This window comes from Dama dama, chromosome 30 (genome assembly GCF_033118175.1).
Source record: "Dama dama isolate Ldn47 chromosome 30, ASM3311817v1, whole genome shotgun sequence".
NCBI lineage: Eukaryota > Metazoa > Chordata > Mammalia > Artiodactyla > Cervidae > Dama > Dama dama.
This window is the reverse complement of record NC_083710.1, coordinates 17,339,804-17,360,649: the sequence shown is the minus strand read 5'-3', so window position 1 is coordinate 17,360,649 and position 20,846 is coordinate 17,339,804. Positions and strand designations below refer to the sequence as shown.

Sequence of the window (20,846 nt, the reverse complement as noted above, 5' to 3'; positions counted from 1 at the left end):
CAGCTTGTTGTACAATTCTTCATTTTTAGTTTTCAAAGAAAAGAATTTTCCAACCTTTGCTTTATCTGCCTTTTGCAGTTGTGTATAAGGATATACTTACTCAACTTAAACACTCCTACCAGTTCTATCTGACCTTCCCAACAGGCCCTGTGTCCTCATATACTGACACAAATTACTCACATAATATTGTAAATCAGTCTGTATATGCTTTTCAGGAAAATTTTTCATACTTCAAAACGTATTAAAGTTAGCTATGGTCAATTTTTTGTGCGTGTGTGCTAACAGAGTTTTATCAAAATGTGAACAAAAGTAACATAATTTGCACAAAATGTGCCACTTTTGCAGTTATTTAGTACTTAGTTCACCAGAAGGAGTAGCTGGGAACCTAAGTTTTAGAATTACTTTTCTACTCTTGGGTAAATAGGTCAGCCACTTATAAAAGTTGATTTTCAGTTTTAAATAGAAGCAGTGACTTCTTTTATAGACTTTAAAAGACCTCGTTGCTTTTGTCGGAATGCACAAAAAACCTACCTGTTTCTGTTTTTTGACTTTACAGGAAATCAATGTATTGACAGTTGCGTTGGTCAACCAAGACCGAGAGAACAACACTGAGAAAAGAAGCCAAGGCTTAAAATCAGAGAAAGAAGCTCTGCTGATTGGTAAGGAAATTCTGTTTTCCTTGTCTATTCTCTCATTAGTAATAATTCACTTAAACAGTATTTTTAAATTATTCACCTCCAACTTGTTGATGATTTAAAAGCTTCGTCTTCTGGGCAAAGATAGGATTAACTTCATCAAGATTATATTACACACAGTACAAATCAGGGGCAGACCAGCCAGCTGGGACTTTGCTCTTGGGCTTCCCTTGCAGCTCAGCTGGTAAAGAATTCACCTGCAGTGTGGGAGACCTGGGTTTGATCCCTGGGTTGGGAAGATCCCCTGGAGAAAGGAAAGGCTACCCACTCCAGTATTCTGGCCTGGAGAATCCCATGGAATATATAGTCCATGAGGTCACAAAGAGTCGGGCATGACTGAGCAACTTTCACTTTCACTTTTCAACCATGTATAGTAGTTGGTTATCCAACATAAAACGGAATACAAGAAAAACAGATTAACTTGCAGGTCACAGTTACAAATCTGGATTTCAAAGTGTGGCCACAACTGGAGGCCGGGTTGGATTCCATCCAAAGGGGATCTTCCATACGAAACCGGATCCCCAGACTCAGGAGCAGCCATGCCCCGAGGTCAGCTCCAAGGCCAGACCTGCAACAATAATGATACAGGGGCATCTGGACCACAGAGCTGGGCTAGTCTAGGACAGCTGACCAGCATTCCCTGCCCAAGTTTGGATTCATTTATCCAAGGTAAATGAAACGAGATGCTCACTAAAGAAGAGAAAGAAGAAGGAAGAAAGTTGTTGTTTGCCTAAAACATATTCAGTTGCCCCACAAAATATATCAAGGTTGGCTTTTTCTTTGCCAGGACCAGAGAAAGCTCTAAATGTTCTTTTTAAAGTTATTTTTATTGAAATACAGCTGAATTACAATGTTGTGTTAATTACCAGTCTATAGCTAAGTGGCTCAGTTATACATACATAGATACACACACACACACACACACACACACAAACACACACATATACACACACATGTACACACATTCTTTTTTGTTTAATTTTTTAAATTATTAAAGTATGATAACACATTTACAGGAGACTTGGAAAATACAGAACAAGGTTACATATAGTTCCACTATATATTACAATTATTTTTTAAGTATATAAATGAAGATTTTTAGTTGGAGTTTCAATATCAAACTCTCAAAAATTAGTAGAATGGATAGACAGGGAAGTAGAAGGATGCATGTATACTTTTTCACACTCTTCCACTGTGGTTTATCACAGGACATTGAATATAGCACCCTCTGCTCGACAGTAGGACCTTGCTGTTTGTCCATTCTGTATCTGCCAGGTTGCATCTGCTAAACCCAAACCCCCAATCCATCAGCATATACAAAGGTAGTGCTCAGTCTCATAAGGAAGCGTTCCTGATGGTGCTGTGTTGGTAGCACGCCTGGGACCCCACCTTGGAAGCCTGTATATTTCGGGCAGTCCCCAAAGTCGTCAAATCCCGAGGAGGAGATGCCAGCAGCCTCACTGCCTGGGGCACAGCGCTGACTCAGCCACACCCAGGCACTGACCCCGTCGTCAGGGTCCAAGGTTAGCCGGGCTCCCGCGGCGTGGTTAAGAGTGAGGAAGGAGGCTGAGGTCCACGTGAGACAGCTGTTCTTCCATAGTTCTTCATCCGGCAGGAGTAGCACGTGGATGCCTTTTCTAAACACTGCAGGCACTCACCGCAGAACAACAGGTACCTCAGGTCCTGGAGAATCTGGCACGGGAGGAATTAAACTCAAAAGACAGTCCAGACTTCATCCATCACATATAGATTTTTCAACTACAGGGTTATTGAATATGACATCAACTTAGAGATACTCCAAGGAAAACCAATTATTTTTTTTTTCTGTGATGATATACAGCCGTGCATGAGTTTCATAAGACATGCTGATGTGTTGTTGTTTCCAGGAGCCCAAAATGAACCCATATGTAGTTGGCAACTGGATTTTTCTTTTACTGGAAAATGTGTCAGACTGTTGATAACAGTTTCTCTTTTACTCAGGGTGACAAAGTTGTGATTTCTCCCACAGTGCTTTTAGGGTATGACTGGAGTACATAATTAATGATCAATAGTAAACACTCCCTCTTTAAGTCTGAATAATATAGACCACTTGGCAGTTAAAAAAAAAATGGGAACGGTGTCCATTTTCTTTACTTCTTTTCTGTCAGTATAGATTGTTGCTGCTTTTATGTTCTACTTGGAGAACACAGTTCATTTACAGTATCAGCTACATAATTAGTGTATAGCTAGCTAGCTAGATTATATACACACACACACTCAAGTCCCTCAGTCATGTCCAACTCTTTGGGATCTCATGGACTATAGCCTGCTAGTCTCCTCTATCCATGGAATTCTCCAGGCCAGAATACTGGAGTGGGTTGCCATTTCCTCCTCCAGAGGATCTTTCTGACCCGGGGATTGAACCCAGTTCTCCTGCATTGCAGGCAGATTCTTTACCATTTGAGCCACCAGGGAAGCCCCTATATACACACACAGTATTTATTTTACATATATAAATGTATTTTGCAGCATTTATATTACACATACACACACAGATCTTCCTTAGTTTATGATGGGGTTGCATGCCAATAAACTCATCTTAAGTTGAAAATATCTAAGTCAAAAATGGATTTAATACACCTAACTTCCCTAGTGGCTCAGACAGTGAAGAATCTGCCTGCAATGCAGGAGACCCAGGTTCCATCCCTGGGTCTGAAAGATCCCCTGGAGAAGGGAATGGCTACCCATTGCAGTATTCTTGCCTGGAGAATTCCATGGGCAGAGGAGCCTGGCAGACTATAGTCGATGGGGTCACAAAGAGTCAGATACAAACTGAGTGACTAACGCTTTCACTTTTCTTTCACTCACCAAACATCATAACTTAGCCCAGCCTGCCTCAGAACGCTTACATGAGCTAACAGACAGGCACCCATCTAACACAAAGTCTCATGTAGTTTATTGACTACAGTACTGAAACTTTAAGACAGAACTGGCTGTGGGGTCCAGACTAGTTCTCAGCGTGTTGGTCGTTCCCCTCACAGTCGTGTGGCTGACTGGGAGCCGCGGCTCGATACCGCTGTCCAGCATCACGGGAGGGTGTTGTGGCACTAGCCCAGGAAAAGCCAAAAGTCAAACTATGGTTCCTACTAAATGCACACTGCTCTCACACTCATAAAGTCAAGAAATCGTTAAGTGGAACCATTGTAAGTTGGGGACTGTCTATATAGACACACACACCACACACCATTTTTTTTCAATCAGCCACCTCTAAAGTTTAAAAATGCTTTACACAATGTAGGTGAATGGGAGGAAACGGGAGGGCTACATTTAAAACATGTCTCTAATCTTAGGGAGAAAAAAAAAAACTTAAGAATGGGTAAATTCAAGTCTGTTTAGAAGAATAGATTTTGTAAATCAGGATCTTCAATAAAAATTCAGTTCATTCAGTTCAGTCGCTCAGTCGTGTCTGACTCTTTGCGGCCCCATGACCCGCAGCACGCCAGGCCTCCCTGTCCATCACCAACTCCCGGAGTTTACTCAAACTCATGTCCATCGAGTTGGTGATGCCATCCAGCCATCTCATCCTCTGTCGTCCGCTTTTCCTCCTGCCCCCAATCCTTCCCAGCATTAGGGTCTTTTCCAGTGAGTCAACTCTTCACATGAGGTGGCCAAAGGATTGGAGTTTCAGCTTCAGCATCAGTCCTTCAATGAACACCCAGGACTGATCTCCTTTATTAGGTACAACCAACTCCAAATTTTCCAGAACTTTTCCTTCCCTTTTGATCTATAAAACTTGTCTCTCATATTAGCATTTGCAGTTCAGGGCTGAGCAAAAAAAAAAAAAGATGTGAAACTCATTTTGAATCAGTATATGAGACTGTTTAACTAGAAGTAAGATTGGAGATTTACAGTTTGATTAAATTTAGGAGTTTAATTTTCCCTTCATTTCTCCTTTACCTCTCCACCTCAGTATTTTATTTAACTTTATTTAATGGAAGTTTGATTACAGATGGGACTTCCTGCCCAAACTCTATCCAAAATACCTAGGTACTTACACCATTTTGTAGTCAGAGACTAATCATCCAAAAGAATGGCAGAGGAGAGAGAAGTTCCTTTTTTCTTTTTTTTGGTTTCTTTTTTTTTTTTTCCTGACCACACCACGTGGCATGTGGGATCTTAGTTTCCCAATCAGGGATCAAATTTCCACTTCCCGTGTTAGAAGCACAGAATCACAACCACTGGACCACCAGGGGAGTTTGAGAGAAAGAGTTTCTAAGATTGGTGAAATGGATCTTGCAGTTGCCCCCTGAATTAAATATGCCTCTCTGCTAGTTGAGTTTGGCCATTCATATTTTGTGGAAACCCAAATAGTGGGGCCATAAAGATCTCTCCTGCAGCTTCTGGAATCCAGATAAGGACTGTGATAGAGACAGAATGACAGAGTGTGGGTTCAAAACTGCTTTGGAGCAAGCTAGAGAGAAAGGGGAGGTGCTAGTTCTTTTCTGAAGAACACTTGTAGGCAGAATGATTCTGGGAGTCCCCTGGACTTATGATGCATCTGGAGGGGTGAGCAATACTCTGGAATTTCCCTGGAATCTGCCCTTGGAATAACTAAACCCATATACAGGATACAGTAGGCCTGCTCTGAGTTACTCTGAAAGGCTAGGCGCACAGCAGAAAATATCCCTTGTATTAGAAATGCTTATTAACAAAACCTTCATCATGTCTAGGTGCCTATAGTGTATGTTGCATGCAAATATATTCAGTTAAAACCCTCTTGGGACACACAAATTTTATATAAAAATGCAAAGTGGAACAAGTCTTGATTGCCTGGAAGAGAGGAGTGAGAGATAAGATACTCAAATGAATTTTATCCACAGAAAACTTAAAACTGAGGCTGGCATTTCCTAAACAATGAGCAATCCTAGTTTGTGACTTTAATTTGTGACATGAATTTATCTGGGCCAAAGTGTGTATTCTTTCTAGACATTCTCATGACCATTTTATAAAAGTGGTGTCTTTAAGGCATATAGATTATGTGCTTATTAAAGAAGATCACTGGGATTTCATCTGTAACACTACTTGGATCTTTGCAGAGTTCCATCCTGAATCCCTTGGGAGTTCCACCATTCTGCCAAACTTTCTGCTTCACAATTAATGAATGTTGAGTGCTATGTTCCAACTCAACCAAAGAAGCTAGGCCCTTGGAAAGCACTTTAGTATTTTGATTGCTGGAATCAATCAATTCTTGTGAAGACAGGTTGGCATATAATTGAACCTAATAGAATTACATTTTTATGGAAGTTTGGGAGAGTAGCATTTTATATCTCAAAACTATGTAGTAACCACACATTAGGTCAGCTTGACATTGCCCAGTGTCTATGCCAGAACTCCTGGTTCATTTCACATGTGCCCTACATGTTGGATTTGGCATGCATTGAATTCATGTGGGACAGAATGTGTCAATACTTTTGGTTTAGAACCAAAGCTTTGGAGCTATGTTCAGTTGGAAACCCCTGGCTATTGTTAGGATGGAGAATGAATCAACATTTTTTATTGATAAGCAGATAGCTCTGAGGAGATGTTCACAGTCTAACTCTGTATCACTCCATCTTCTCCTGCTTTTTAATTAATTCTAACACAATAGATTTCCATTGCCAGCAGCCTTGATCGTGCACCCCATCAGTGGTAATCATCATTGTAAATCCCACCCAAATATAGCCCAAACCTCCTCAACAACTCTGTTTATGAAGTTGCTGTTCAAAACTTCTCCATACCCCTGAGAACCATCCTCACATTCTTAATGATCAGGCGGGCTTCTTTACGTATCACTGTGGCCCCTTTGTAGGTCACGACACACGTATTGTGTGTAACCAAGGTGACTGTTCACATCAAGCCCCACCCCACCTACCATGACCAGCAATCCCATCGCTCTCACTATTTAACCCACCTGCTCACAGCCAGTCTGCATCTGAATTGGAATGTTCCCCCTAACACATGGGTATTAGAAAGCACATGAAAGAATTATAGATAAAAACACTTAAAAGAAGGTTGAGTGGCAAATTTTGGTGTTTTCAGTGAATAGAGTTAAGGCTTTGTTTAGGCTGCACCTGAGAAAAGTAATCTAGGGAGTGTGTTCTTGTCTGAAAGCTACTGACCATAAAGAATGAGTCATTGACCTAAATCTTGTTTCCATGACTCAAATGTCCATATCAATAAACCAACAAACTTTTGTCAAGAGCCTACGTAAAAATTACCAGGCTTCATTGTGGAAAAGGGCTTCCCTGGTGGCTCAGACGGTAAAGAATCTGCCTGAAATTCGGGAGACCTGGGTTCCATCCCTGAGTTGGGAAGATCCCCTGGAGAAGGGAATGGCAACCCACTCCAGGATTCTTGCCTGAAAAATTCCATGGACAGGGGAGCCTAGTGGGCTACAGTCCATGGGATCACGAAGAGTCAGACACAGCTGAACAACTAACACTTCATACTGTGGAAAAGAGTCATCTGAGCAGCCTGTTCAGTAGGCAGAGTCTTTGTCCTCATGGACAGAGGTTCAGTTTATCGTGAGACTAACATCTGAGGTGATACGGAAGCAGGCACCTCTGGGTCTGCTTCAGGAACTAGTGGCCTACCGTGGGCCAAGACGCGTGCTAGCTGATGGTGCTGATGAGACGATCTCTCCCCTCCAGACCTTTATAGACTAATGAGAAAGAAAGTGGTGACGATGAAAGTCAAGTCAGAAACACAGCCAAGGAGCTACTTCTGCTGCAGATGCCTTTGGGGATGAAAGGACAGTTGAGAGTGACCTACAGGACGGAGAGAGTTCCTCTGGATAGATGGGGAGTTTCCAAAGCCATTTCAGATACAAGGAACAACTTACCCAAAGACCCAAGTGCGGTCTCAGCAGTTTAGTTAAAAATAAGACAGAAAGACATATATACTATCGATGCTATATATAAAACAGATAACTAATGAGGATATATTGTACAGTGTGAAAAGTGTTAGTTGCTCAGTCGTGTCCAACTCTTTGTGACCCTGTGGACTGTAGCCTGCCAGGCTCCTCTGTCCATGGAATTCTCCAGGCAAGAATACTGGGGTGGGCTGCCATTCCCTTCTCCAGGGGATCTTCCCGACCCAGGGATCAAACCCGGGTCTCCTGCATTGCAGGCAGATTCTTGACTGTCGAAGCCACACCTGCAATAATATTGTACAGCATGAGAAATTCTCCTTAGTGCGCTTTGGTGACCTGAATGGAAGGAAGTCCAAAAAGGAGGGGATGTATGCATACATGGGGCTGGTTCACTTTGCTGTATAGCAGAAAAAACATTGTACAGCAACTGCACCCCAATAAAAGTTAATTGTAAAATTAAGGGAGAAAGACACGTTTTTAAAAAGCTGTACAAGATCCGGTATTACAGTCAACAAATAAGTGGGAAAACCTACTTTTTGGACAATTAAAGGTTTTTAAAATCCCAGGGCACTAAGAAACATTAGACCAAACCACAGAAGTGTTCATCAGTCTTCTGCCACCCACTCCCAGTCTTGCCTTTCTCCACTTCTCATAAATGCTTTGGCACTCTGCAGCCGCCCACAGGCAACTGTCCCCAGTGGCTTAGGGGAAGACCCAGATTTCACATAACCCCTCCCTGCTGACTCTCCAGATGCCTGGTTAGGCCTCTACTGATTTCCAGCAAGATATGACTGTGGCTAAGGACAGCTACTCTTTGGCAGAGCTAAGCCTTCTGGAGACAGATCTAAAAGAACATGGCAGCAATTTTTGTCAGACTGTCCTGCCTATGTTTTCCTCTAGTTTTATCATACCCAGTCTTACATTTAGTCTTTAATCCATCTTGAGTTTATTATTGTGTATGATGTTGGAGAATGTTCTAATTTCATCCTTTCACATGTAGGTGTTCCAATTTTCCCAGCATCACTTGTTAAAGAGACTGTCTTTATTCCATTGTATAGTCCTGTCTCTTTTGTTGCAGATTAGCTAGCCAGGAGTATGTGGGTTTCTTTCTGGGCTTTCTATTCTGTCCCATTGATCTATATGTTTGTTTTGGTGCCAGTATCAATACAATTTTAAAAAATAGGATTCCATAAGAGAAAAAGAAATCCATATATTATGTTGAGGTATGTTCCCTTTGTACCCACTTTCTAGAGTTTTTATCATGAATGGATATTGAATTTTATCAAAAGCTTTTTCCTGCATCTATTGAGATGATCGTATGGTTTATAGTCTTTGTTAATGTGGTATATCACATTGATTGATTTTCAGATACTGAAATCTCCTTATATCCCTGGGATTAATCCCACTTGATCATGGCGTATGATATTTTTAATGTATTGTTAGAGTTGGTTTGCTAGTATTTTGTTGAGAATTTTTGTATCTATGCTCATGAGTGATACTGGCCTGTAGTTTTCTTACCTTGTACTATCTTTGTCTGGTTTTGGTATTAGAGTGATTGTGACTTCATAGAATGAGTTTGAAAGTGTTATGTCCTCTGCAGTTTTTTTTTTTTTTAATAGTTTCAGAAGGCTAACTGTTAACTCTTCTCTAAATGGTAGAATTCACCTGTGAAGCCATCTGGCCTGGACTTTTGTTTGCTGCGAGTTTAATTCTGACTCAGTTACAGTACTGGTAATTGATCTGTTAACATTTTCTATTTCTCCCTGATTCAGTCTTGGGAATAGTACTTTTAGTTCTAAGAATTTGTCCATTTCTTCTAGGTTTTCCATTTTATTGGTATATATAGCTGCTCATAGTAGTCTCTTATGATCCTTTGTATTTATGTGGTGAAGGCTGTAACTTTTCCTCTCTCCTATCTTATTTTATTGACTTGCTCCCTCTTTTTTTCTTGGTGAGTCTGGGTCATGGTTTATCAGTTTTGTTTATCTTTTCAAAGAGCCAGCTTTTTGTTGTTGTTACGTCTCTATTTCATTTATTTCTGCTCTGATCTTTATGATTTCTTTCCTTCTACCAACTTTGGGTTTTGTTTATTATTCTTGCTCTAGCTGCTTTAGATGTAAGTTTAGGTTATTTCAGATTTTTTTGTTTCCTAAAGTAAGCTTGTATCACTATAAAATTCCCTCCTCGAACTGTTTTTGCTGCATCCCGTAGGTTTTGGGGCATCGTGTTTTCATTTTCATTTGTCTCCAGGTTATCTTTTTAAATTTCTTCTGTGATTTCTTCAGTGATCCAGTGGTTGTTGCAAATGCTTCCATTTTCCCTTTTGGTCTGTTCGCTGTACAGCTGCTTGAATGAAATTTTTAAAACATGATTCAGTTCACATCATGTCCCTGCTTAGAGCCTTCCATCAGTTTCCTGCTGTACTGAGCTCAATCCAGCCTCCTCAAGCCGGGGCCCTGTGTGACCTGGCGCCCCCACCTACCTCTGAATGCACGCTGTCACTCCCCAGCCACGCTTGTCCCTGCCACCTCATTCCCACCCCAGGCCCTGTGCACTTGCTGTTGCCTCTCTCTGAGTCATCTCCCCCCACCGCGGCTCACTGTGGCTGACCGCTCCTCATCTGACCCTCAAGCAGGTTCACCTTCATTGAGCGTCTATGTGAAGCGGCCCTCCACCAAGCTTGGGGCCACTCCCAGTTCTGTCCCATCACCTGTTTTGTTTTCTGCGCTGTGTCCACCATCTGAAAGTGTCTGCTTTTTTTTTTTCTATTTTACTTTTGGCTGCGCTGGGTCTTTGCTGCTGCACGTGGACCCGTTGCCGCGAGCAGCTCTCCAGTTGCTATATGCAGGCTGCTCTCTGTGCTGGCTTCTCTGGGCTGCGGAGCACAGGCTCTAGGGAGCAGGGGCTTCCGGAGTCGTGGCTCATGGGCTTAGCCGCTCCGAGGCACGTGGAATCTTTCCGGACCAGGGATTGAACTCATGTCCCCTGCACTGGCAGGCAGATTCCCAAGCACTGGACCACCAAGAAAGTCCTCTTTTTATTTTTAATCTTTGTGTCTATCATCTGTGTTGTTTACCTAGAAAATTAGTTCTCCAAGAGTAGGAACCTCGTCTGTCTGTCTGATGTGATACGCCCTAGGACCTGGTACCCAAATGCTACTAAGGAAATAAATCCATACAAATCTAATTGAAATTCTGCTCCCTTGGTCCTAGTGAGGTCTGAAATCAAGAATGGGCTAGATGACTTTGATGGGAAAAGTTGAAAATGCTTTGATGTGCTTGTTTAAATGTGTCTTCCTGGTGAGGGATTTGCCACAGGTGTATAGAACTGGCTTGTGTTTCTTTATAAACTAGGCCCTGAGCTGTGCTGAAAACCCAAGAGTACTGACAGCCTCCTCTGTTCCTTCTTTATTTTCTTAACTTAGCTATTTACAGTTGTATTTTCCACGGTTGGGAAACCCAGTCTTAAACATGGAGACCTTGCTTCTCCATGGATCAAACCAAGACCAGCTGTTGAATCCATTCCTTTGGAGATCCATCAGTTCAGTAATGGCTGAGTGCTCTACCCTCAGTTCCTTGTGTTCCTTTTACCAAGGCTTTATGGTCTTTATGGTCTTCCAGAGAACCATAAATAGTTTCCATTTCTGGGTTTATAGATTAGATTTTGAGTTACACTTATCATTGTTTTTTTTTCCAGTCTCAGGAAATCTCCCAGTTCCTTTAAAGGAGGACTTCCTAGGTGATGGTAGTGGTAAAGAACCCACCTGCCAATGCAGAAGACATAAGAGACACGGGTTCTATCCCTGGGTGGGGAAGATCCCCATGGCAGTCCACTCCAGTATTCTTGCCTGGAGAACCCCCATGGACAGAGGAGCCTGGTGGGCTACAGTTCATAGGGTCACAGAGAGTCAGACATGACTAAAGCAATGTAGCAAGAAGCTTTAGTTGATTATTTAGGAAGCTCCCCTAAAATGAACTGATCCAGAACCAGGGCCTGGAAACTACATTTTCTCAGATGGCACGACTGGTGCTTCTGTCGATGCTGCTGGGATGGGCAGGGGAGGAGGGAGGAGGGGGGAGTGCAGTACTTGCCAGAGATGATGACTCATGTTTCCCATTTCTACTGTGTCTCTAGCAATACTGAATAACTTGGTTCCCATCCATAGGAAAAGCTTGGCGAACCTTTATTTAATTTCCTGCTTTGGCCCCACAGGTATCTAATGACAACTGCTTAAACTTTTATAAAGAAAAGCTAATGGCTTGTTAATATCAGCTACCACTAAGATGGTTCTAAATACTCTCCTAGGGAAAAAGACTCATGTCTGGATTAGGGTTTCTAATCTGACTTTAGAAAAATGTCTAAAAATCACATGAGCATTTTCCCCTTAGCTTTATGAGCAAAATAGTTTCAGTAAGAAGTTCCTGCACCCAAAATACCCAGGTTACTCTTTTGAATCCGTAAGAGCATGAGTAAGGGGCAGGAATCACTGATGAATAGTACTTCAAAGTTACCTGGTTTATGATATCATTGGTGAGTACCGGTACCAATTTTTAAGGTTCTTATTTCCCCTCATTTATCAATAACAGAACAGTAGAAATGTTAAAGAAGTATACTAGCTATTCTCATTTCTACAGTATAAATTCATTCAATATACATTTGACGCTGGGACAGATAGAGGGCAAGGGAGTGACAGAGGATGAGATGGCTGGATGGCATCAACTCAATGGACATGAGTCTGAGCAAACTCTAGGAGACGGTGAAGGACAGGGAAGCCTGGAGTGTTGCAGTTCACAGGGTCACAAAGAGCCAGACATGGCATAGCCACTGAACAACGTTTTTTTTATTTCTTTGGCTGCCCCAGGTCTTTTAGTTGTAGCATGCGAGATCTTCGATCTTTGAGGCAGCACACTGGATCTAGTTCCCTGAGCAGGGATGGAACCTGGGCCCCCTGCATTGGGAGTTCTCAGTCTCAACCACTGCACCACCAGGAAGGCCCCTCAACATACATTTATTGTAACCATATACTATATTCCTGCTGCTGAACCTGAACACAGAAATACTGTCCAAGGGCAAAGTTCCTTGGGGATAGAGACCCAAGATTAGGGGGTGAGGGACTGTAAGCAGTGAGGGATGCCAGCATCACAGAGGCAAGAAAAGCAGCCACTCCAGGTCCTCCCATCTCTGGTATCCCTAAATTTCCTCCTTCATATCTTCATCTCTTTAGGCCAAGAGCTGTCAGCCACTCCCCCTTGGCCCCACCCCACTCTCTTCTAAATCATACCGTCCATCCTGCTAGGGGCATTTAACTTCATGGCACACCCCCCAAGGGTATTCACAGGAGAAGCTGGGTTATCCAGGAGATGCTGATGATTCTTTGTCCTGTAGGGATATTAACGTGAAAAATGTTGTTTTCTCTATTTGCTGGAGCCCCTGCGATACCTGTAAGACTGCTCAAGCCCACCCACCTTCTGAGATGCCCCCGTGTCCCATGGGAAGCTCACAGTCCTATCACCCACAGGCTGCAGTGCACTACTGCTCCCCGTCTGAGCCCCACCATCTCCCCTGAGCTTGGCCCACAGCAAAGCTGGATCCGTAGGTCTGCTGCCTAAGTAGATGTCCCACCAGGGAAAGGAATGCCCGTCCCCCTCTTGCAGAACCCCTCCAGTCTCTCCAGGCTGCTCTCTTGAGGTGCCTCCTTCCTCCCTGGGAGCATCCCATTTGAGAGGAGAAGCAAAGAGCAAAGAGCTTCTCACTAGGAACACCCTCGCCTTCCCACAAAGCCAGCACTGACTGCCCCTCCCTTCCCTGCCCTCCGCCTTTACCCCTTACAGGGGGCAGGGGTCTGCCTGCCGTTTGTCGGAGGTTCTCTATGGAAAGCAGTGGACATAGGAACCACTCGTCCTCAGCCTGGGACAGCGGAGAAGCACCACTCACCATCCCGAAATAGAAACAATTCCCCATGAGAATTCTGCCCCCTCTCTCCCACCTAAGGAATGCAAATGAAAGTAGTATTTTTTTTTAAAGACTTCTAATTTACTGTCTAAGTAAATCATTCACAAGCATCTATACTTTAGCTCTTATTGGTAACAGACTGACTTACACTGCCACCTCACCAGATTTGAGAATTTCAGGCACAGGGAAATTGTTCAAACACAAATTAGCAAATGAGGTGGTATGAGAGGGACAAAGCAGTCCCACTTAAGTGTATTAAAAATGGCTGTGAATCCGCACCAACATGGGTGGCCCTAGAGACCGTCACACGAAGGGAAGTCAGTCGGACAGAAGGAGAAATATCTTGTGACATCCCTTATATGTGGCATCTAAAAAGAAGTGATACAAATGAACTACAACACAGAAAGAGACTCACTTACTTAGAGAATGAACTTATGGTTGCCTGTACACACTGCCATATGTAAAATGGATAATCAGCAAGGACCACTATACAGCACATGGAACTCTGCTCAATATTATGTGGCAGCCTGGATGGGAGGGAAGTTAGGGGGAGAATGGATACATGTATATATAGATGGCTGAGTCCCTTTGCTGTTCACCAGAAACTATCACAACATTTTTAATCAGCTGAACCCAATACAAAATAAAAAATTTTTTTTTAAATGGCTGTTTGCCACTTAGATTAAAACTACCATTGCTACCTGCTATCTGAAACCACTTGGTGGCATTTCAGAGGGCTCCAAGAAGCTCTAGTCCTTTATGTCTCAGCACAGAAAGAATTCAGCAAGAGGCAACATGATGGATAAGAAGTGATTCATTAGAATGCTTCCCATGCGAGGCTTATAAACAGGTAGGCAACAGGTTGCAAGCCCCAGGAACTCAGAGGGCTACATGAGAAGTAGGGAGCGGGAAAGGACTACCTCCATCCTCATTCTTGAGTAGACATTACGCTTCCATCATCAGTTCCTCCTCCATGTTGGTAGAAAAGGGGGACATTTCCTTGTCCCTTGTGATCCAAGAAGGTACCGTCATGGCAGTATGGAAAAATTATTTCTGGTCTCAGTACAATGAGGATCTTTCACTTTGAAATGACACCTTTCCATAAATTATTTTCTAGGTGTGCAGAGAGCATAGATGTCCTAGAGGTCATTAATTTATAGGGGTCTCCCAGACTTCTTCCTTTACCTACAATCCCCTAGTGGGATTAACTGTTTAATCAACTATTCTGTCCCTTTACTCCATCCCTAACTTATCATCGCCATTATTTCAGAGAAGGACATTTTAAGAAAAAAAAAAAAAGAACAACATAATATCAGAATAAAACAGTAGCTCTATGTATTTCAGGGAAAAGGTCAATCTCTGAAAACTGAGATTTTAGCTTTATGGAAAAGTGTTTCTATGTTCCTCATTTCACTGTCCAAGAAAACACACATTAAAGTGTTCCGAGGACAGGTCTTAAGAGTACTTGTGTAAACCTCTCGGTTCTCTGTTCTCAGCCTAAGGATAAACTGGGAATTTTTTCTTTAAAAACTGACACTCATCCAGAGCATTCCAAGCATCTCATGGGAGCTCAGGGGGCCATGAGATCCTTTCCCAGGGCAGTCCCAGGACACCCTGCAGTTGATTCAATGACCAAACCACAGTGTTGCATACCAGTGTGGGTCTTCCCTTGACCTTTGGCTTTCTAGCACCAAAGCGTCACAATAAACAGAACATCAGGGGGCTCATCCTCAAACATGATTCATCTCAAAGCCTGTTTCAAAGAGAAGCCAAAAACGTCAGTCTGAACACGTTTCTTAACAAACAGGAGTGTACAGCCTGTGGAGTCAACGTTCTCGTTTCACTGTTTTGATGTTGGATGTAGGAGCGGGGAGGGTAGGAGGGTGATGCTTTTCCTTCAGCCCTAACACTGACATTCAGCTTTTCATTTGTCAGTACAATGTTGACAGTTGAGTTTCACGATGGAAAAAGCCCTCTGATTTATAATCAGACTCCAGCCAAACCATCCATTCCCAGGCCTTTTAAAATGATCTTGTAAATTACAGCAGAGAGGGGAGAGCGGGCCGGCTCTCTTGAAACAACAGCAACAGCCAAGGGGAAATAGCAGAGGATTTGTGCTTCCTTCAGTGGCAGTGAGGGAAAAGAGGGACTAAATATTTCCTGTAACTAACAGAGGTAATTACCAGGGGAGCTGGAGGCAGCGTGCTCTCTGACACAGCCACAGGAGCCATTTTCATATTGGTAAGTCCACCGAGAGGAAGAAAGGGGAAGAGGGGATCACTTGATCCTTCCAGTAACCACAATTTTATATCGGTAAATCAAGCATAAAATTGGTAGTTGAAATGCTGCCAGAAACCTCTGTTTGGAAACACCTTTATTCATCTGTGTATTTTCTGTCTCGCTTTTCTAACTACTGTCATTCTGGGAGACAGTGTTCTGTTGGCCACGTTACTATTACTGTCTTCAAAACGGGCTATTACTGAATGCTTGCCGAGCGCTGATACAAGTGGCAAGACCACGACTCGGCCCTGACAAAACTGTCACTGGGGTCAGATGACAATATTCGCCTGAGATTTTTACTTGCCTCTCAATAACATCCTTTTGCCTTCTTCATTTCAGGCATCATATCCACGTTTCTTCACGTCCATCCTTTCGGAGCCAATATAGAATATCTCTGGTCGTACATGCAGCAGCTGGACTCCAAGGTAAGTCCTTTTTCTCAACTGGCGTTGCGAAAACTTAGGACGTTGGTTGCTGGCTGCAGGTTGAACCTGTGTGATCTGTGTTAGGGATATAATAGAGGATGGAGGTCTGTCTGTACTTCTCCACAAGAACTCAGTTTTTGGCAGAGAATGTCTTCTTTCCCTTGCTTTTGTCCCTGTAGAAAGAAAAGCAGTTATTGAAAATGACACTGACTTTCAGCAGACATCAAATGACTTTGAGCAGCATATGAGGGATTTGAAAGTACAATTTGGTTGAAAGTCCCTACAACAAGGGAAATATAAGGTCAGCGCGGCTAATGGGGCATTATCCTTCGGCCGTGTCCTCCCAGAACTCTATGCTAAGGGCTCAACACAATAGAGGAAAATCACCGCAAATAACATAAAGATCTGATACAACTCTCAAGAAAACTGTGTTAGTGGTGGTATTTAGCATCATTCCCCAAATGGAAAAGAAATGACTACAAAAGTTCTTCTCAGCTATGTGCCTCGAGAGGCACACCCAGGTCAGGTCGTCACTCCTCTCTTCTCAGAGGCTAGTTTTCCTCCTCTGCAGATCAGCTGCACTCCTAGCCCATGGAGGCATTTGTGTGCCAAAAAAGAAGGGACAAAAAGCCCAATGTATGTATCAGATCCCGGTGAATGGTGAGAGGGGCCTCTGTCCAAATAAGTTCAGTTCGGTTGCTCAGTCGTGTCCGATTCTTTGTGACCCCATGGACTGCAGCAGGCCAGGCTTCCCTGTCCATCACCAACTCCCGGAGTTTACTCAAACTCGTGTGCCTTGAGTTAGTGATGCCGTCCATCATCCTCTGTTGTACCCTTCTCCTCCTGCCTTCAATCTTTCCCAGCATCAGGGTCTTTTCCAATGAGTTAGTTCTTTGCATCAGGTCGCCAAAGTATTGCAGTTTCAGCTTCAGCAACAGTCCTTCCAATGAATATTCAGGACTGATCTCCTTTAGGATGGACTGGTTGGATCTCCTTGCAGTCCAGGGGATTCTCAAGAGTCTTCTCCAACACCACAGTTCAAAAGCATCAATTCTTCGGCACTCAGCTTTCTTTATAGTCCAACTCTCACATCCATACGTGACTACTGGAAAAACCATAGCTTTGACTAGAGAGACCTTTGTTGGCAAAGTAATGTCTCTGCTTTTTAATATGCTGTCTAGGTTGGTCATAACTTTTCTTCCAAGGAGTAAGCATCTTTTAATTTCATGGCTGCAGTCACCATCTGCAGTGATTTTGGAGTGATTTATTCACTGTCCAAATAAAGCGGTGGCATTAACCAGGACCGCCTCAGGCAGCCTGGAAGGGACAGAGACGCTGGGCCTGGCACTGGGCGGCCTGCTCAGTGTCCTGCTGGAACGGCCAGTGGAAATAAGCCTGTCTTACGCTGAGGGCAGCAAGGCTCATGGGGTGTACAGGACCGGGCCCACGGCCTGCAGCTCTCTGACCTCAGTACACGTCAGGCATCCTGCCTCTTCGGTGGTCAGGATCGACTGTAGGGCTGCACTGTCATCTTGTCTTGATGCAGATGATCTAACCACTGCACAGTCCCACAAATGCTCGACCTTTCTCATGGGCCTTATACTTCACCTTCGAGAGAAATCAGCTGGAACAAAAAGTAGTTTGCAGTCATAGAGATCCACGCCCTCCTGTGTCTCCCGCCGCTGGGGACAGGGTGGACCGTCCCTGTGGAAGGAGGGGATTGTAAGGGTCTTTCTGTAGCTTTTAAAAAGCAATGGTTCGTTTTGGCGGTGCTGGGTCTTCACCGCTGCATGGGCTTTCTCTAGCTGGCGGCAAGTGGGGGCCACTCTCCGCTGCCGTGTTGTCTTCTCCCTGTCGGAGCTCCTCTTGCTGCAGAGTGTGGGCTCTCGGGTGCATGGGCTTCCCAGGCTCTAGAGCACAGGCTCAGTAGTTATGGCACACGGGCTTAGCTGCTCTGCAGCATTTGGGATCTCCCAGATCCAGAACTCAAACTCACATCTCCTGCGCTGGCAGGTGGATTCTTTACCACTGAGCCACCAGGGAAGCCTGGTGATTGGAAGCGTCTCGATATTCAGAATCATGGCCCTGGTCTCCCCTCACTTGGATGGGGTTGGGCTCGAGGTACAGAAAACACTCCTGTGAATTCAGAAGAGAGGAGGAGGAGCAATACAACGTTCCTTTGTTGAAAGCAGCCTTTGAAAGGCTTCTTGGCTGTGCTTTCCTTCTCCAGTGACATCCTTCCTAACATCACCACTACCTTTGTCTGGAGGAGGAAATGAAATACCGCCCGCACCAGTGTTCTTGGCATAGCATGAGCCCTCAAGAAATGGTTCCTATTGTTGCTATTATCCTTCCCTCGGACTGTTGACATTTCTCTCCTTCCCTTTCTAGATAAACCCCAAGCGGGAAGCCTTTTGGGAAAGCAGTGGTTGTTTCACTAGGAACCCACTTGTTAGCCGTGTAATCACGGCAGGGCGCTAGTGCCCTCTGCCCCGTCCGCGCAGGTCGGCGCGCGCGCCCCTGAGGCGTGTGTGAGCATGCGCGGGACGTCCAGGTAGCGTCACCTATGTGGCGGCCAGCAGCTCAGGAGTTCTTTTTCGCACTCACCCTCAAGGCAGGGTCCATCGCCCCCTTGCTCAGCTGAGATCTGTGCGGTCTCCCTCCGTGAGGAGAGAATTCATACACCTGGTCTCTGGCCCTTGGATGCTGGACTTTTCCAGAAGGGATTGCGTCAAGGGGAATTCCATTTCCTCTCAGACATAGTTTCATTTTAGAAGACAGCATTACCCTCACAGAGAAAACACGGCATCTCCTCCAGACAGCCCTCCATCTCCTGGCTCAAATGCTCAGTGGAACTGTCAGATTCTTTCCTCATGCCTGAGGTAAAAAGCATATATATATATATATAAACATTATATAGTTTATATTTATATATAAACATGTATTTATAAATATAAAATACATAGAAATATTTGTACATAAATATATAAATATTAAGTAGACAAATATAAACTAGATATTAAAATATATAAATATATATAAGTATTAATATATTTATACATAAATATAAAACAAAATATTTATACATAAATATAAACAAAATATAAGTAAATATAAAACATATATAAAATTTATATATATATATATATATATTTTTTTTTTTTTTTTAAGTGTTCTGACTAAAACTCCTGGGTGCCAGGGACTGGACCAAATATTTTTTCTAACCCAGTGAGGCTGAGAGGATATTTAAGACTTAATCCAGAGGGCAGGTTACGGCTCTCCTGGAATCCCACAGCCTCAGAGATCTCAGCTGAAAGGAAAACGACAAGCAGTTTGTCCTCCAAGTGTCCTCCAGGGCCCTGTCACCACATCTGCTACCAGGAGGCTCAGGACCCTGCAGGGCCACGGCCCCGCCGCTGACGTTCCCCGGCACAGCACCCTGGTTAATCCTGTTAGTTAATCCTGGTTAGTTCCTGGCACCTGCTCTTGTTAATCAGGATAAGCCAAGTGTCAAGGTCCCAACCCCGCCCCCCCACCCCCAGAGTTTTGGTGAATGTTGCATTAAGATGGGGAATTCAGCCTGGCTTCCGCAGCTCAGGATGTTTGCTGACTCTGGTGAGAGGGCTTCTACTTTTTACTATCTGTTCATTTGGTTGTTTATCTGGCTGCACTGGGTCTTAGCTGCAGCACACGGGATCTTCGCCACATCGTGCAGAATCTCTCTCTGGCGGCGCGTGGACTCTCTAGTTGTGGCATTTGGGCTCAGAAGTTGAAGCACATGGGTTTAGTTGCTCTGTGGCATGTGGGATCTTAATTCCCTGAGCAGGGATTGAACCTGAGTCCCCTGCATCACAAGGTGGATTTTTTAACCACTGGACCACCAAGGGAAGTCCTGAGAGGGCTTTGTAGAAATTCCACTTAGCACAGTATGGTTTCCTTGAGATCAGACAGAGTCCCCATCACCACTGCTGTTGTTAAGATCACATTTTGATTCTGCCTTGCCCTGTTTTGATGGGCTTTCCTGGTGGCTCAGATGGTAAAGAAGGCACCTGCAATAATGCAAGATATCTGGGTTAGATCCTTAGGTCAGGAAGATCCCCAGAGAAGGAAATGGTAACTCGCTCCAATATTCTTGCCTGGAGAATCCCATGGATGGAGGAGCCTGGAGGGCTACAATCCATGGGGTCACCAAGAGTCAGACACGACTGAGTGACTCAGCACACACATGCTGACAGGAACAAGGAAAGCAACTTCCGTTCAGCCTGTAGCAGAGCTGTTTTTCTTAGGAGTTCCCTGAAGACCACAGGTGAGGATATGAATGGTCAGAAATGGAAGGAGAGACAGGAATTAATTTAAGTTAGGATGGGCATGTATACAGCACATGGGTCCTTAAAACTGTGTATCCCCAAATAGTCCATTTTCCAGTTAAATACTGTTTCTGCTGCATTTTTTTTTTCTTTCCTGCCTCTTCTAAACCACTCACTCTCATTTGCTCAGCTCTCTTGTGTCACAAACATATGACCAAGTCAGAAAGATGCATTCAGAGGAAGACAGGGTGGTTGGGGGGAGATGGCTTCCTGAAGCTTTACTGAGTCAAAACTCATG

The 20,846-nt window shown here is 43.9% G+C and overlaps 1 protein-coding gene across 2 annotated transcripts in view; it reads left to right on the top strand.

Annotated features, from left to right (window-relative positions):
- Window positions 1-20,846, top strand: part of ENOX1 (ecto-NOX disulfide-thiol exchanger 1) — a 662,946-nt gene that overhangs the window by 627,316 nt on the left and 14,784 nt on the right. For both annotated transcript variants that reach the window (XM_061133275.1, XM_061133276.1), the window contains 2 exons: window positions 557-659; window positions 16,156-16,241. In XM_061133275.1, the coding sequence (XP_060989258.1) occupies window positions 557-659; window positions 16,156-16,241 (189 nt within the window). The remainder of the gene's footprint in view (window positions 1-556; window positions 660-16,155; window positions 16,242-20,846) is intronic.